A 17,474-nucleotide genomic window follows, 5' to 3' on the forward strand; every position below is an offset into this window, starting at 1 on the left:
TTAAAAGTTTAAATAATGTACAACTATAGAAAACAACATTTCCAAGTAGAAAAGACAACAAGGAGATAAAATAGAGATGATATTCTACATGATGAGAACACACACACACACTGAGGATTAAGGCCAGGTTGGCCCACTGAGAGGCTGCCAGAGATTCCATCCTCCCTCCTAAATGGATGGTGACATTCCGATGAGAGCGGCGCTCCACGGAGGCGTGATGGCTGACCCAGATCAGGGTGGGGCTGGTGGAAAGAAGGGGGGGGGGGGGGAGCTGCAGACAGGGAGGAAGTAAGGTCGGATTAAGGCTGGGGTGCAGTGGCGCCGGTGCGAGGAAGAGGAGGGATGCTCGGGCTGGAAGGTAAAGTGAAGTGTGGCGAGTGCGAGACAAACTAACGAGGGGGGGGACGTGGAAGTCAGACGAGCCCCGGGCCTCCTCCTCACCTCCTCTCCCTCTCTGGCAGAGACGAGGCCGCCAGGTTGAGTTCGAGAGACGTGACGAGATGTGACAGCTCTTTTTTGACTGGTGGTGCTGTTGATTTAACCCCGTCCACATCAGGGCTGAGCTCACACGCTGAGCAGCTCGGCTTCTTCTCTCTCTCCTCTTTCAAAACTAAAAAACATTAATCATTGATTAAAACTTTAAATTTCACAGATTGAGATTCTACAGAAGAGTAACGAGCTAATTTCTCCTGGTTTCATCAGTGTTTGTTCGTTTGTCAGCAGGATTACGCAAAAACTACAGAACCGATTTCTATGACATTTTGTGGAGGGGTGGGACCAAGGACTCTTTTCCTTTAAGGCCTAAATATCGGTGGAGGTATTTGTCCTTTACGGGATCAATTCTTTCAAAACACACCGACCACCAGAACCAATCTGAACACATGTGCCAGACGTCTTTAAAGAACATGTGCAGGAGTCTTTCTTTAGATTTCTCTCTCAGATTGTGGGCACTGCACTGTAGTGTTGTGCAGGCATCATCATTCATTGGCTGTAAGTCTGGCTCCCTGTGATGTTGTGCATCTGAACCTGTGAGGAAATGATCTATTTTGGTCGTTTTCTCTTTTTCTATCAAAAGCAGCTCTTGTTTTTTTCATCGTCCTTCACAGGGACAATGTGCGAAGGCAGACGCTGGCACATTATTTACTAAACAGCCGCTGAAAGCAGGTCAGCCCTGAACCAGCATCGGCACCGTGTGGCTGTCAGCGCACCGGTTTTCTTCCTTAGCAACAGCTGCGACTGTAGACGGAGCCCTGGGCTGGGATTTTTACTCTCAGACAGTTTGGCCCAGTAGCTTCACAGTGTCAGTGGGTCTTTTTTCCTCCTCCCTCTCTCTCTCTCTCTCCTCTGATCCTCACATCTCCCCACTGCAGCAGACATTAGCCCACATCACCGAGAGCCTGTCGCCACGCAGCACTGCAGGGGAGGAGGGAGGGATGAGGAGGGATGGGCAGGAAGAGAGAGGGATGAAGAGGAGGGGCACACAGGCCGACACCAGTATATTTCACATGGGCTAATAGTGGGAGAATAGAGGAAGAAGAACATGAGGAAAGAGAAAAGCAGCTTGACAAAGACAAAGATTTAGAGGAAGTGCTCGGAGCTGCTGGAGGTGACGAGGGAACACAGGTTGTTCTGATGGAATCAGCTGCTCGATGATGAAGATGCAGTCTATGAGCGAGGGAGGGTCCTCGTGCTAATCCTGTTTAAACAGCAGCGTGGTGTGTTTCCTGTGGAGGGGAGGGGGTGCTGTCTTTTGTTGTTATTGAAATGAATGAGGGGGGCTAGTTGCGCTCCAGCTAATAAGTGCAATTATGTATCTATAGGTGTGTATGTGTGTGTGTGTGTGTCAGTCTTTTATCTGCCCGTCAAACCCATCTGCCGGACCCCTCCTACCCCACCCATAGACCTGTGCTGGTTGCCGTGGTAACAGCCTCCCTATCTCTGGCGCTGAGGGGATGTGAAGGGTGTGTCCGCATCTTTTCTTTCTTTCCCTTTTCCACCTATCATTTTACAAGCTGCGTGTTGTCGTGTATTTTTATTTCATTCTGGGATGATGATGATTTGCTTTTTGGTGGATATTTAAAGATCAATCAAGCGTGTGTGTCTGAGTGTGTGTGTGTGTGTGTGTGGGGGGGTTTGGCACAGACAGCTGCAGAATCTCACACCATGTCGACTGAAATGAAACACATGCTCCGTCGGTGGGAGTCGTGTGAAATGTAGAATCGGTGAATTCCGAGCGGCGAGATGCAGATCAGTTGTCTCTCTGCTTCCTGTCTCAGCACGTGGACGCTGAGACAAAGACAAAGCCGGTCGAGCGGCAGCGTGGCTCCTTACCTCCCTCTAGTGACTGCTCTGCCACATGGTATTGAGATGCTTCAGAGGATTCCCCTCTTTTGTATTTTGCTCATCTTCCCCTTCTCTCTGTCTCCCACCAGGTGACCCGTCCCCTCCCCGGCGTCCAGGCATGGCAGACGGTCGGAAGCCAGACGAGCACTGGGCCTCCAACGGCCAAGAGAACGGCGAGAACGGCTTCTCCGCCTACAGCGCCGGCTACAGGGAGAACGGATTCCACGGCGGGGCGGCTGCACATCCTGGAACGACAGGTACGGATGGTGGTGTGTTTGCACATGTGCACGACTCACTGGGGCAGAGGCATTGATTGGACCGCACGCTGCCAGATGGCTGCGAGCCGGGGAATGTGATTGGTTGTGCAGTGCCAGAGAAAAACGATCAATCCCTCCAACACGTTCATATGCGATTGAACAATCTGCTGCAGCTCCGAAAAAGGCTGGAGATTCCATCACACTTTGCTTTTAGCTCAGACCGACTCTTTTCTTTCGAAGGGGCACAGGATGGAGAGAAATCAGAAACGTAGAAAGACAGAGAGGAGGACAAGTTAAAGAAGGAGAAGCAGGATAATAGACGTAGAAAAGAGGATTAAGCTTCTTATTCAGGGGCTAACTTGTCATGTTTTGTGGGTTTTTATGTTAAATCTGAATATTGAGCTGCTCTAGTGAGAATATGTGATGTTTTTAAGGTAAGTTGTTTTATAATCTGTTTATGAATCAGCTCTGGAGAAACAGCAGACTAGTCACTAATCAAACCCCAGAGGATCCTGGGATTTCCGCTCTGCATCAAACCAGCGTTATTAGCGGGTTGTTAGTTTTTCATTTCCTTCCTCCCATCCACGTCTTGTCTTCCCTGTGTGTCTCTCTCTCTCTGTCTCTCTGTCTCTCTCCCTTCGCAGTGGATGACTCAGCCAATTTGCCACCCTCCCCTCCCCCCTCTCCGTCCGCTGAGCAGATCGGGCCCGTGGCACAAGGTACACACACGTATACCCACACCAGACCCTCCAGCATGAGAGTGTGAATGGTGGAAATGGTCAAACGTGTGCGTCTTGAGAATTTGGGGTCTCGAGACGAGGCAGCCACTCCTCCTCCTCCTTTCTTCTTCTCCTCCTTTGATTTTTAGTTTCAGGGCTCTGTGCCGCTCTGCATGTCCACTGATCACCTTAAAGACGTCTGCAGCCTGTCCCCTTCTGTCCTGTCCACTCAGACACTGTCCAATCTCACTCTAAAGCTAAAACCACCACACTAACATCCTCCCTCGCTTCACGTGACCTGCCACTGGAGCCCGTCACCTCATCCGGCTGCTTCCCCCTCTCAGCATCTCCTCCGTTCTGCTTCGACTCACCTTGTCTTTCCAGTTTGTGAATCACACATCAGCTTTCAGCTCTCGGAAAACAACAAGTGTTTTCTAATCGTTCCCTCTGTGCATGTGGCATGCAATCAACAAGATGTAGAAGTAGATTAAGTAGAGTTCACACCTCCACCAAGGCCCAGACCAGCAGTAGGTTTTGTGTAATCCTGCAGACAAACAAACAGACATAACCTTGGTGGAGGTAATCGTGTCGTTTCACTGCATGTTTTATGGTTTATTAAACACAAGATACATAAAATATCCTCAGACTTAAAACCCTTTAAATACATGTGATGATGTAGCTGTGTTTGAATATTTATAAATCAATAAGAGTCTGTAGGTTGTGTTGATTGCATCCCGTACATCTCCATCAGAGCTGAAAGTGACAAACCATGTGACCCCAGTTTTGTCGTCCTCCATGTCTCATCCATGTGTCTCCCTCCTTTCCTGCTCTAAGAAGATAAAGTAGAGAAGGAGGTGGAGGAGGAGCAGGAGGAGCAGGAGGAGCAGGAGGCTCCCGACAGGCACCAGGAGGAGGTGACATATGAGCAGCCAGGAGACTCGCTCTTAGAGCAGGCAGATTATTTAGCAGAGCCCCAGGCTTTGGGCTGCCAGCAGACACCTGAGGTCCTCAATGGAGGAGCTCATCCAGGTGAACGCAGCTCGTCTCCAAAAGGTGTGTGTGTGTGTGTGTGTGTGTGTGTGTGTGTGTGGTTCAACTGAGTGAATGTGCGACTGTTCATTTCCTTCTTTGCATGATCCTCTCGTGCTCTGTTTATCGGGCACGGAGACTTTTCCGCTCTCGACTTCCAAAGTGTGATGCGACTCAGGCTTTGCTGCCGACCTTCCTCCAGCTTCTTTGCTCTTCAGCTTCTTTGCTCTTCAGCTTCTGCTTCGACACCTGAAGTTGCCGTTTGCAAAGTGACACAACACGACACTTTGATTTTTTTGTGCTTTTCTCATGCCATTCGCTTTCCATCGGAGCGACATTAGAAGACCTGATCAACCATGTTGCGGTTGATCACCTCTCTGCCCTCTTGTATTGCCAGCTACATTGCAAATGCCAATATCACTGTGTGAACTGTCCAGCATTGTAGAGTTGAGTGTATTTGTTGTATTCTTCTGTGGATCCTGCTGGAATATTGTGTTTCTGAGAACGCCCACTTGTTCGGGTGCTTCACGAATCAGAGTCGATTCTACGGCTGTTGTGTATCCGTCACTTTGAGTTTCGATGTTGTTTTCATTCCATCCCAAGGCAAAGGATAATCCTGTTTTCCTATTGTTACTAAGATCACTTATAATCCACTATCATTGGACATGCATCATCCTTATCTGTAAATTAATTCTCTATAAATCCTTCTTGTAAATTCACTTCACAAAACTGCGAAGACTAAAAGTATATATTCCCTGTGTATTGCAATAGGAATTCAATACATTTCTGGACATTTATTTCTCGTCATGTAACGTCATGCAACTCATCCCTTCATTCCAGTTCTGCACGCTGTCGTAGGTGCTGTACTCCCCCGCTGTGTGTTCTGCCTGATGGAGAGCTACTGTATCTGTGTGCAGACGGCCTCCGCTTCTCTGTATTGGCTTGTTGTGGATGCTGCTCGCGAAAGCTTTTAGGTAGCGTGACTGGAAGACGCACAAAGTTGTACAGTGTCCTTCGAACTCGCAGCCCGGCCGGAAGAAGAATGTCTCAGTCCGGAGTCTGGTGAGTCTGCGGTGAAAGAGGACGAGCAGCAAGTGCCGTCGCTGCACGAGAAGCAGGCGGTTGTTGAGAAAGCGAGTCCTGAAGGGGAAGAAGTCGCCTCGAGTGAACCTCCTCCTCCGTCTGTGAAAGATGAAGATGCTTCCTCGATGGAGGAGGCAAGAAAAGACGAAGAGGGTGAAGTAGAAGAGTCACAAGAGGTGAAAGAGTCAGAAGAGTCACAAGAGGTGAAAGAGTCAGAAGAGTCGTCGCCAAGCAAAGAGAAACCGACAGTTGAGTCCATAGAGACGGACCAAGATGGAGGTAGTGACATTAGATTGGATGAGACACCAGTGACTGATATTGAAACCGTCAAATCGAGTCCAGAACCTGGTGCAGAGTCTGAAAGCACATCTGGGATGTTGGTAGAACAGAAACCAGGAGCTGCGACTTACTTTGAGACGTCCTCAAAAATCCCTGGAGACATTCCACCGCAAACTCAGAGCTATTACGAGCTCAGCACAGCGGCAGAGACGGAGTCAAGAGAACCTGAAAATGTTGTGCTGAAGCAAGAGGAGAAAGAGGAGGAGACAGTGAAGACGTCCAGCTGTAAAGTGTCATTAGAGCAGAGAAGCCTCTCGTTGAACATCACCGTCGGATCCTCGGAGAAGGAGTCCAGCTCCTTCTCAGAGAGTTTGTGTCCAATCAGCGGAAGTTTCGATGAAGCCGACGTTCACCCTTCAACGCCACCCGTGGAGAGCCATGACCACAAGATTCCTCCAGCGGTTTCCATCACTCAAACATCTGCTGACGCACACGAGGATGCTCCTGCTGAAGAAACGCCTCCAAGTCCTGACGAGGAAATGTCCAGTTTCTGCCTCTCTGAGATGTTGGACCTGGCGGGAGCGCTGCCTCAGCTGTCAGCGGGGAGGAGGGAGGTCGACCACATGAGGAGAAAGTCGGTGCCCACCAATGTGGCGTCCCTCGTGGGCAGCTCTCTGGCCCGGCTCGCTTTGGGAGATACGATCTCGAGGAGGGAAAACCAGCTGGAGGAACTGGGCTACTGTGTCTTCAACGAGTACTCGGGGCCGATGCCTTCTCCTGCAGACGTTCCCAGTCCTGGACACTCTCCGCACCAGCGCTTCCCGTCTGAGGAGAGCGAGGTCGAGGAAGAGCTCAGTGTTTACAAGGGAATCCAGCAACCGGATGAAAAAACTGTAACCGAGAAGAAGGACTCACCGGGGAAGACGTCCCTGATGATGGAAAGAGCCGTGACGAGCGGAGTGAAACCCGATCGCCTGAGAATCCCAATGACTGGGTCCAAAGACAGGCTGAATGAATTTCGTTTGGAGAGTGGCCTGACTGGCGACCTCAAGATCCAAGCCATCCCTGAGGTTGACGTGGAGAAAGACCCGTCCAGAGAGGCTTCCCCCATCCCACCGGACAGTTCCTTCACTTTCTGTCCTGTGGACCCTTTGAGCAGGGGTCCACAGACTCCCACCCCCCCCAAATCTCCAGAAGACGCACTTTCAGAAAGCCAAGACGCTAAAGACGAAGCTGGGGAAGATGTCAAAACGGAGGACGAGTTCAAATCTGAGAGCAGAGATGATAAAAAGCCGGAGTTGGACAAAGAAACGATGCCACCCGAGCAGAAAGAATCAGAACTAAGTAAAGAAGCAAACAGATCTTCAGTCTTCTCTCCGTCCTCAGAAGAGAAGAAGATTCAAAAAGTCACAGAAACACAAAAGAGCCCAAAAGCCAAAATCCACTCACAAATAACCACCTCCATCATCGTCATACCTCAAGCACAAGCAGAGGAAGAGGATGAAGACGATATAGAGATGGCAGAGGAGCCTCAGGAGATGATGGAGGAAGCAGAGGAGCCTGTTCCTCCGAAGACGCATGAGGCTGAAGACAGAAAGAAAGAGGAGGAGACGGGAGGCGACCAGGTGGTGGAAGAAGAGCCTAAGTCGAGAGGGGAAGAACGGAGTCGTGGTGCGACACACTCGTCTCCGTGCTCCGACCAGGGCGGAGGCAGAGACGACGGGACGGGGGAGGAAGAAGTAGCAGAAACAAGCCGAGAAGAAGGGAGGAAACAGGAAGAGGAGGAAGAGAAGAGGATGGATGAAGAGGAGGAAAAGGACGTTGAGATCGGTCAGGAGGTGCAGGAGACGAGTCAGGGGGAGAACGATGAGACCACATTGGACGTCTCCATCCTGGACACAGACAGTGGCTGGATGGACTCACAAGGTACTGGAGCTTGTACATTAAAAGTTATAACCTGTAAAAACATGTTTAGAAGTGAATTAAAGTTAATTTCTAGCATCAGGAAGCTTGTTGTTCTGATCCCTCTCCACTGCAGATGAGGACAAAAGTATTATGACCGAGCAAATCGAAGCCCTTCCTCTCACCCAGAGTTCCACCGGCGCGCCCGCGGTGGCGGTGGTGGACAGACCCGCTAAACGGGCCCCTGGCAGAGGAAGGGGCCACGTTGGCACCACTGACAGCAAAGTGTCCCGCAAAGTGCCCGGCCACCATCCCAGAGAGGAGATGAAGAAGAAAAAAGGTTTTGATTTAGTCTTGGAGAAGAAGTGTTGTCTGATTTGGTCTGTGTTTCCTGTTGGTGTAATCCTCTCTCTCCCTTTTCGCCAGTAGGCATGAGGAGGGCTGAGCAGAATAAGCTGTCAGTCCTCCAAAGTCGCTCTCCATCTCGAAAGAGCGTAGCCAGAGCGGCGGCCAGACACCCGCGGCCCGCTCTGCTGCACGGCTCTGCTAGACGCAAGGCCTCAGGTGAACACGTGGATAGAGAGAGTGAAAGCAAACTTGATTTATAAGGTGCTGCACTCGTCATTAGGAGCTAAGAACAATCAGAAGTGCCCCCCTCTCTCTTGATGGCTGTTGAGTGGTGCAGGTGCAATGTAGCTGGCAAACATCACGTGCAGCAGACTCATCTTTAACTCTGTTTTCTCTCCATCGTCACTTTTTGGTTTCACGGTTTCATTTGGTGCATCTCCGGCTGTTTGGCTTCGTGTTTTCTTCTGGACTCGCTTCTCTCTTTTTCTGTGTTTGCTGGACGTGGCTTCAGAGTTTTGTGTGAAAAGGAGGATTGTGTGTGTGGTTATCAGGACGTGTGTTGTTGTTGTTGTTACACATCGCAGCTAATTCCCTTTGCTTATTTCACACAGTGGTGTCCATTCAGGGAGCATTAATGCACTTGGATGTACAAGCAATGTCTCCTCCTGCTGGTTCACGCTGGTTATTACATCGGGGCTGTTTTCTTTGCAGGCATGGAGAGCCACCAGCCCCTCAGTGTGGCCCACCAGTCCAGGGAGAGGACCACTGTGAGTGCACACACACATATAATGACTGTTTTAACCTTTTATTCTGCACACACAATGTAGAGGTGGAAAGGACACAAGTTTACTCCCAATGCTTCTTACGACACCTGTTCTCTGCACAACTTTTCTTTACTTCCTCTCTTTCTTTTCTGCACGTTTGCTTTTGTGTCCTGTTTTTATTTCTCTGTCCGTCTTGTCTTCGCATGCTCGCTGCTTTTTTCCTCATCTCTACCAAACTCAACAGAGGAAATCTGTGAGTAAAGAAAATCCAACGACATTCATCATTTCATATTCACATTCTGAACAAGATGCTGTGTCGTGTTTGTCTCCATCAAACCGTGACTCCTCTCATCTCACTCCTTTGTTTCTCCATCTGTCACCTCTTCATCCCTCCTGCACGTTTCCCCCGCCTCTCGCCACGCCTTCCGTCCAGAGCCCCACGCGGGCCGTACTCTTAAAGATGGCAGCGCAGCGCCGGGGGTTCGATAACCATCCCCCCCGGCCTGGCTCTGCCTGTAGCCTTAAGCGGAGCCCCCTGGTGGAGGCGGAGCTCAGTGAGTTCCGCCCCTCCTCTGCATGCTCCCGCCCCTCCCCTCTGCCCCACAAATGGGATGGGAAGGTAAAGTGGAAGGAGCCCAGGGGCTGATGGGTAATGCACGCTGCAGGTGATGATGATGATGATGATGATGCTGACTCTTCACTGTGATTGTGTTGATACCAGGAGAGAGCGTACCGCAGCCCGGAGAAGAGGTCGTCCCTCCCCAGGCCGGCCAAGTCCCTGACACGCCACATCCCCGCTGCGGAGCAGGACGACAGCACCCCCAGCAGGCCAACCTGTAAGAACGCATTCCACACGTTTTCCTCCTTTATTCACTTTATTGAGTCTCGCTGACGTTTTGTTTGATCACGTTCTAACTCCCACACACCCTGCTCCTCTCTGACCTCCCCCGCCCCCCGTCTTCTTTAAAGCGATCCGGTCCAGAGGGGTCAGCAGGTCTGGAAGGGCCCCTTGTATGGCAGGTAGACCACCATGTAGACCTGTTAGACCCTCATCAGCAACACACCACATCTAGTTCTTCTCCTGTAAACGATTCATTCATCTTGGTTGCACGTTGTTCTGAAAGGTTTTAAAAGTCTTTTAATCACACAACAATAAGCTACATTTTCATTTCTGCTCGTCTATTTTCCCAAATACAGTGAAATCACCTTCATCGTCCAATCAGAAAGAGGCTTGTTTAGTGTTTTTGTTAAACCTGCAGTGTCCTTATCACAGTGAGCAGGTGGGATCCATAGCAACAGGTTCCTGCTTCCTGTTCTTCCTCGGGACTGAGATCCTATTGGTCCTGGCTGCACCGGTATCCCGGCAACCAGCCTCCAGCTTCAGATGAACTGTGTGTTTTCAGGCTGCTCGTCAAACACTCTTGTTTGAGCTGGGATGTTTGATTTGTGGAAGCTGCAGATTTGGCGCCGGCGAGGCGGCGTTCTCGTCCTCACGAGTGTTCACTCACACACACGCCTTTCAGTCCATCACTGATCTTTCTTCTTCTTCCATATTCCAGGAAAGACTTCTTCTTCTACTTCTCCTTCTAATCCCACCTCCCCTCTCTCTCCTCCAGGCACAGACTCCCGTTCTCGGTCAGTCCGTAGCGGCGCCTCCACCCCCGGATCCACCGCCGTCACGCCCGGCACACCCCCGAGCTACGCCTGCCGCACCCCGGGGTCACGCACCCCCGGCAGCCACACCCCCAAGTCCTTCAGCGTCCTCCAGGAGAAGAAGGTGGCGGTGATCCGGACTCCGCCCAAGTCGCCGTCCACCGCCCAACGGCAGCTGAAGGTTCTCAACCAGCCGCTGCCCGACCTGACGAATATCAAGTCTAAGATCGGCTCCACCTCCAACCTCAAACATCAGCCCAAGGGCGGACAGGTAACGGGACCGAGGTTTGGAATCCAAACAGAACTTAAAACAGCAACAAGTCAAAGTCTAACAGAGAAATTCAAGAATTTGAGGTTGAATTCACACAGAAAAAGATAAATTAAGGTAAATATTCATCATATTTTATGATATGCAGTTACCTAATTCTGCCACATGGGGGCAGAAATGCTCAAGTTATATTTTAGACCTCAGATAAAATATATTTAATTTGTGTGTACAAAGCTAAACAACATTTATACATTTAATACTATTATTTATTCTTTAAACTGTAGTTTATTCACGTTACATCCAGCTCAGGGATGTAACTTAGAAAGTAGTAATTGATAAATGGTACCAACCTTACACATATTGAATAAATAGATAAATAAGGTGTAAACAGACTTACTGCCCATGTTTTTGACTTTTAACTTTTATTTTTCATGACTTGTTTCTCTCGTCAGAATTTGGGAACGTGTGTACGAGCTTCTTTTTCTTTCTTTCCTTCCTTTTCTCTCTCCGAGTGTTTTAAAAACATCTCCTCCATCCTCACCGTCTCTGAACCTGCCGCCGTGCCGTCGCCGTCCACCTGCTTCCTCTCCTCCGTCACCTCCATCACCCCCCCCCCTCTCTCCTCTTTACCTGTTCCTCCTCTCATTCTCCTGAAAGAAGCTTCAGCTGCACCACAAACGTCTCGTGTTGTTTCCTCCTCTTGAAATATTCTCCTAAGAATAACCAGGAGCACCTCTGAGGAGCAGTCGACCTGCAGAATCACTCGCCCTGGGGAGCTGCTGGCGTCAGATTCTCCCTCCGGCTCGGACTATTAATAATTTCGGGTGGAATTACTTATTGAAAAGTTGTGTCACGGACACAGAATGAAAATTTACTGCCTCATTTTTAAGGTTTTAAACAAAGCTGTTGCTCAGCAGGTCCATAAAAACCCTTCATTTGAATTTCCTGTGCATCAACACTTAAATGTTCCTTTTTCTTAATATCCTCATGGACCCTCTTATAATAATACTGATGAATACGCTGTTAAACCCACGCACTCAAAAGTCTTACCCCCTCTCGTCTCCGGGCTGTAACAGATGTGCGGTTGGCCATTCTTCCGTCTCATAACCGCGGCGACGCTCAGTCTTTATGTTGCCGCGGCGTCTCAGAGGTGAGACTTTTCATTAACCCCTGTGAAACACGGTCGAGGAGGCGATTCGTCGTCGCTCTGGCAGCTTCTCTCTGAGGGAGGAATGTGACGGAGAGAGAGGGGAAGACATTGTTAATGACGCCGCTGACGCTCGAGTCAGAGAAGAAGCAGCGCAGGTTTCATGGAACCTAGACGTAAAGAATCGGGGAGATGAGGTTTTAGTTTTATAAAATAAAAATATGCTTTAATGACAACTGTCAACTGACGAAACGGTTAGTCACATAATTGTTAATTATCGTAATTGGGTTCAGCTCTGGGGCTTTGTCATTGGTCGACCTTGCAGCTGCAGATGGGGCAAGATGGCAGGAGGTGTGTGTGTGTGTGTGTGTGTGTGTGTGTGTGTGTGTGTGTGTGTGTGTGTGTGTGTGTGTGTGTGTGTGTGTGTGTGTGTGTAGATTTAAGGTTTAAAGAGCTGTCAGGAGAATCCAGGTCATGTCACTCGTGTGTTTCCCCCTGAACACATTTCTCTTTTCTGTTTGTTCATTTCTGATCCTTAAACAATGGATTAGCTTTGATTCTTTATTTTCTGTCGTGGCAGGAGGCAGAAATACTTCAATTACTCAATTTATGAGCATCAGCGAGTTTAAATATGTTAAATTTATCTGTATTGGTAGTATTTTTCTTTGTTTCTCAGAGTAAATTCAATGTAAACACATGTTTACTGTAAATGAAAACACTGATCACACTTGACTCCATCCAATGAGGCACATATAGTTGTTTCCTTTTGTTTTCACTGGATTTTGTTTTAGGTTCACATTTTAAGCGAGAAGCTGGACTTCAGTCGTGTTCAGTCAAAGTGCGGCTCCAAGGATAATCTGAAGCACACGCCCAAAGGAGGCAATGTATGTACGCTTTTCTCTTTTCTTCCTCTGTTCTCTCCTCCTCTTCCTCTTCCTCGTTTCGGCTGCTGCAGCGCTCGCTCATGCTACTTTTATATGTTCATCTGTCGAGCCATCTGTTTGTCTGGGCCAAGCTCAGAGCATCCACGTTTCTTCTTTATCCAACTGAAACAGAACTCAGACGGTGGATGTTGCACTTTTGCTTCAGAGTGAAATAACGACTCTATTGTAAGTTGAAGACATAACTGTGTTTATCTAAACTCACCGATGAGCAGCTCTGGTTTCCTGTCGTGTAGATCCGCTTAATTCCAAACGCTAACGTGAGCCCTGACAGATGTTAAACTTTCCCTGGATTGTTTTGTGCAGGACAGAGGGGAGGAGATGATGATGATCCCTCAGTGTCGGCTGTTTGCAGGTTTATTAGATAATAACAAAGTCACCCTCTCATTCACAGGTCATGATTCCAAGTGTGAAACTGGACTTTAGCCACGTTCAGGCTAAATGTGGCTCCCTGGCAAAAATCCAGCACACGGCCGGAGGAGGAAACGTGAGTGACATCTTCCATCTTACTGTTTAAACTCGTACATTCAGGTGTGGACGTGTGAACTGTACCTTCCTCATGTTTCCTGTTACATGACGTGAACATGAATTCATATTCGCTCCACAGATCCAGATCCAGACCAAGAAGCACGACTTGAGCCACGTCACTGCCAAATGTGGCTCAATGTCCAACATCCGCCACAGGCCAGGTACCAGACAGAGCTGCTGGAGCATCACATGCACTTACTCTGGGTTTCACTTATTCTCACACACATTGACGAGGAATTTAAAAAAGAACATTGGGCCTCGTGCAAGAACAGATTTATTCTTAAATGATGCGTACAAGGAGTTAAGGTGAACTAGTAGCATTCTCTTATTTTCTCATATTTAGAATTTTCTAATATCTAATCTAATATGTGATTTTAAATGCATTGACTGTATAAGATTTAAACCAGCCACATAAGTGACTGTATGTGAGGAAGTCCACAGGTCCAACCTGTTGTCCAGCACAGTTTCCTCATGAGGTTCTTTGCCCTGAGCGTTGCTCTCAGGAGAAGCTGCAGGCGAGCGATGCCCCTTTGACGCTTCTCCCTTCTCGCTGTCCTGCTCCCAGGGGGCGGTAACGTGCGCATTGACAGTGTGAAGCTGGACTTTAAGGATAAGGCCCAGTCCAAGGTCGGCTCGCTGGGCAACACCACCCACACTCCTGGAGGGGGCAACATTATGGTAAAAAGAAGCACACACACACATCTGTCGCTGCCAGAATCAGAGAAACAACCCTGACCTTAACTCTTGTTCCTTCTTCTCCACACACGACAGATCGAGAGCCACAAGCTGACCTTCCGGGAAACGGCCAAAGCCCGAGTTGACCACGGCGCGGAGATCGTCGTCACCCACTCCCCCGGCGTGGAGACGGGAGGCACTTCCCCTCGCCTGTCCTCCGCCGGCAGCATCAACCTCCTGGAGTCGCCACAGCTCTGCACGCTGGCCCAGGACGTCACCGCCGCCCTCGCCAAGCAGGGCTTATGAGCCGGTTGCCCCCGCTTCGGATACCCACAAAAAAAAAAAAAAGTCCACAGCATCTCTCCCATCATTCACCGATCAGCGTCCAGTGTTTTCCCAGCATCCCTCACTGCGGCCCCACCCTCACACACATGACCCCACAGGCTGTTGTAGTTGATTGTCCGTCAACGACCCTTCCACACATTCCAGTGGGATTTTAAAACTGAATTCACTCTTTATTTCTTCTTCATTTCACTCAGATATGGACGTTTCTGTTTAGTTTTAGGCCGAATGCTTCGGTTCGACTGGACGTGTGTGTCGGGGAGAAGAGTCGATGGTTTTTACGATTGTACAGCGGTTATTTTTTAGCTTGAAAAGCATCACCACATTCCACGTGCACGGGGGGGAAACCTTTACCCCGTGATCATAACGTCCATCCAGAATTTATACGGTACCGAATGCAAGATATAGCAACTAGAAACTAGACGTGAGTCTTAAAGAAACACGTGTGCGTGAGACGTAACTTACAGAAACAGGGCGTGTCAGCGTACGCACGAAAAGAGTGGTTGATGAGCATGTCTGCAAAAAATGTGACATTTTAAGTCAAACGACATGAAGTTTTTTTGGGTTTGTCGGTTGGATTTTGATGGTATGATTTCCTGATATGTGCTGAATCGTTGTTCTGTTTTCTTTTATATATATATATATATATCTATAAATGTCACTGTAGTGGAAGTTGTCCCTGGTTTTGTATGTTCCCTGTGGCTGCTCGGGCTTATTAGCACCTCAGCGTGGATAACCTCTGCAGTTATGTGAGTCAAGTGCTAAAAGATTAGCTTTCCAATAGATCCTCTCTTGTTTTTCTCCTCTCAAACCAATAGGCTGCTCTTTTTTATTTGGTTTTTACGTTTGCTTCGTGGTTTCATCGGGCGAACAACAACGCTGTTATGCTGGCATGGCGAATTAAACTTTAAAAAAATTACATCTATTTGGAGAAATTTTAAAACTTTTCAGTGTCTTTACTTCAGTCCTTGAACTGCTCCTGTGACTTTTCTCCTTTTGCAGAGACGGGGGTCGTGTGTTTGTGAATGAATAAAAAAAGAAAGGGAAAGAGAAAGAGAAAGAGAAAGAGAAATGGGGGAAAGGAAGAAGCTTTATATGAAAATACTTGTTTTGACGGAGCAGCTTCGAGGCCCTTTAGTGCGATTGACCCGAAAACGACTTCAAGAGAATTCATTAAAAAAATAAGAGTGAAAACAGGAACATATTCTCTGCTCTCCGTTGTGAAACCCCAGTGTCCACCCCCCCCCTCCAGTGTTCTTCTGTGCTTCCCCCTCTTGCCCCCGTGCTCCCCAGCGCCCCCTTCTGCCTGTGTAAAGTGTATTTAAAAGACCATGTAGATGTGTGCACACTTTCTGATGTTCTGATGACAAACGCTCCTGCAGGATGACGGCAACACAAATAAAGAAAATAAAAAGTGACTCGCTCTGGTTCTTGTTTGTGTAGAGAAAATACTGTGATGGATTTATTGTGGTTTTATTCAAGATCCAGAGGTTATTAATATTATTATTATTCATTATTAAACATGCAACAGCATAATGTGTTGTTCATATTAAGCTTGAACACACACACACGTGCACTTTAGAGTGTTTGTCTGGTTGCATGTTTTATGAACATTATAAATACATATAAATAAATACATGTATGTTTTAATATATAACGATCCTGATGAGATAACATTTGAGAATGAGAATTTCCTATTGAAATGTATAATAGAATTTATTATTATTATCATTGTTATTATTATTACTGTAATTATTGTTAAGAGGGTCAGTAATGTTAAGTGGCTGTTTAGTGACATCAAGTTTTTAGTTAGCTTAGCATGCTAATAGCTTTGATTAAGTGCAGTCTAGTGAGTTTTTAGTTAGCTTAGCATGCTAATAGCTTTGATTAAGTGCAGTCTAGTGAGTTTTTAGTTAGCTTAGCATGCTAATAGCTTTGATTAAGTGCAGTCTAGTGAGTTTTTAGTTAGCTTAGCATGCTAATAGCTTTGATTAAGTGCAGTCTAGTGAGTTTTTAGTTAGCTTAGCATGCTAATAGCTTTGATTAAGTGCAGTCTAGTGAGTTTTTAGTTAGCTTAGCATGCTAATAGCTTAGATTAAGGTTGCTGTGCAGAAATACAACACCGTCCATATTGTGCCATGAGAACATGAGAACACGTCACTTCCTCTTTGGCAGAATAAAACACCAGCTGTTGAACTCACTGCTCTCCTGCTGCTGTCCAGATGTTTCCTCAGCGACGGAGTTCCTGGTTTCCGGCTGTCCCACAAGCTATTTGTCCCAAACGTCCCACTTGTCTCTCGACGATGTGTTGTCCACAGTTGTGTATTCACCCCTTGTGTATTGTGCTAGCAGCTAGCAGCTAGCCCACACCGCTGTCGCATCAGTGACGTCAAAACAAAGTCCATGTGTGCGGGTCAAAGCTGTGTCGCCGGCTTTCACAATAAAACATTTTTTCCAGTTGCTTATTAGACTTTTTATCACCGATATCAATATAAAAAATAACAGAAACCGAATATTTTTGTTCTCACCCGCTAAACCGCGGGTTCCCGACCCGGTGCAGGACCCAGTTTTCAGTTAGCTTAGCAGGCTAATGGCTAATAGATTTGATTTGGTGCCCTCTAGTGGTGAAGGTGCGACCCACAGGTAAAGGTGTCTCCACGCGAACCTCTCGCATTGTGTGTCTGCTCTCGGCCTCCGTAGAAACATGGCGGCTGTAAACAACAATCCAACATGGCGGACTTTGGAGAAGAACAACAGCGTCTTCTCCCGATTTTGATTAAAAACGGCTCATTTTAAGTTTTTTAAACCTTGTGACTCTTATTTTCTGATGATTTTACACCAATGAAGACGTGTGTGTTGTTTTATTATTGATTTTCTGCAGATATCCCACAAACTGGAGGTTTGAGGTATAAACACAAGAGTTTAACTTGTTTGTATGTTGTAAAATAGTAAAATAATGTTGAATTAACGACTTATATTTTCATTATAAAGTTCCCTTATCTTGTAGTTTCTGTGTAATATGCTATGTTATGTCTCCACATGTAACCATGATGTTATTACACAAGCTTTTACACATGGAGCTCAGTGGTTCATGCTATCATGTGTTTTTATTACCTGACACATGTTTGGGTTTAAAAATGAAGATATAATCCTCATTCATTTTTAATTAAGCCCCAAATGTATGACGTTAAAGATA

The 17,474-nt window shown here is 47.6% G+C and overlaps 1 protein-coding gene across 1 annotated transcript; it reads left to right on the forward strand.

The window, feature by feature from the left end:
* Positions 1 to 270: 270 nt before the first annotated feature.
* LOC118103180 (microtubule-associated protein 2) lies at positions 271 to 15,696 on the forward strand. Its single transcript, XM_047339046.1, has 18 exons — positions 271 to 358; positions 2,433 to 2,600; positions 3,245 to 3,319; positions 4,154 to 4,372; positions 5,375 to 7,636; positions 7,749 to 7,952; positions 8,039 to 8,176; positions 8,672 to 8,727; positions 8,969 to 8,977; positions 9,158 to 9,343; positions 9,446 to 9,560; positions 9,694 to 9,744; positions 10,341 to 10,648; positions 12,584 to 12,676; positions 13,128 to 13,220; positions 13,341 to 13,422; positions 13,827 to 13,939; positions 14,033 to 15,696. Exons 1-18 carry the CDS (start codon positions 343 to 345, stop codon positions 14,240 to 14,242), a joined length of 4,398 nt encoding a protein of 1,465 aa, XP_047195002.1. The 5' UTR covers positions 271 to 342; the 3' UTR covers positions 14,243 to 15,696.
* Positions 15,697 to 17,474: the final 1,778 nt, after the last annotated feature.

This window comes from Hippoglossus stenolepis, chromosome 24, assembly GCF_022539355.2.
Source record: "Hippoglossus stenolepis isolate QCI-W04-F060 chromosome 24, HSTE1.2, whole genome shotgun sequence".
Lineage (NCBI taxonomy): Eukaryota > Metazoa > Chordata > Actinopteri > Pleuronectiformes > Pleuronectidae > Hippoglossus > Hippoglossus stenolepis.

Bases quoted from the DNA above. Each gene is read 5' to 3' on its own strand.
- LOC118103180 (XM_047339046.1), top strand. The intron at 10,649-12,583 runs GTAACGGGACCG...ATTTTGTTTTAG, and splicing joins ATCAGCCCAAGGGCGGACAG to GTTCACATTTTAAGCGAGAA. The intron at 12,677-13,127 runs GTATGTACGCTT...TCTCATTCACAG, and splicing joins ACACGCCCAAAGGAGGCAAT to GTCATGATTCCAAGTGTGAA.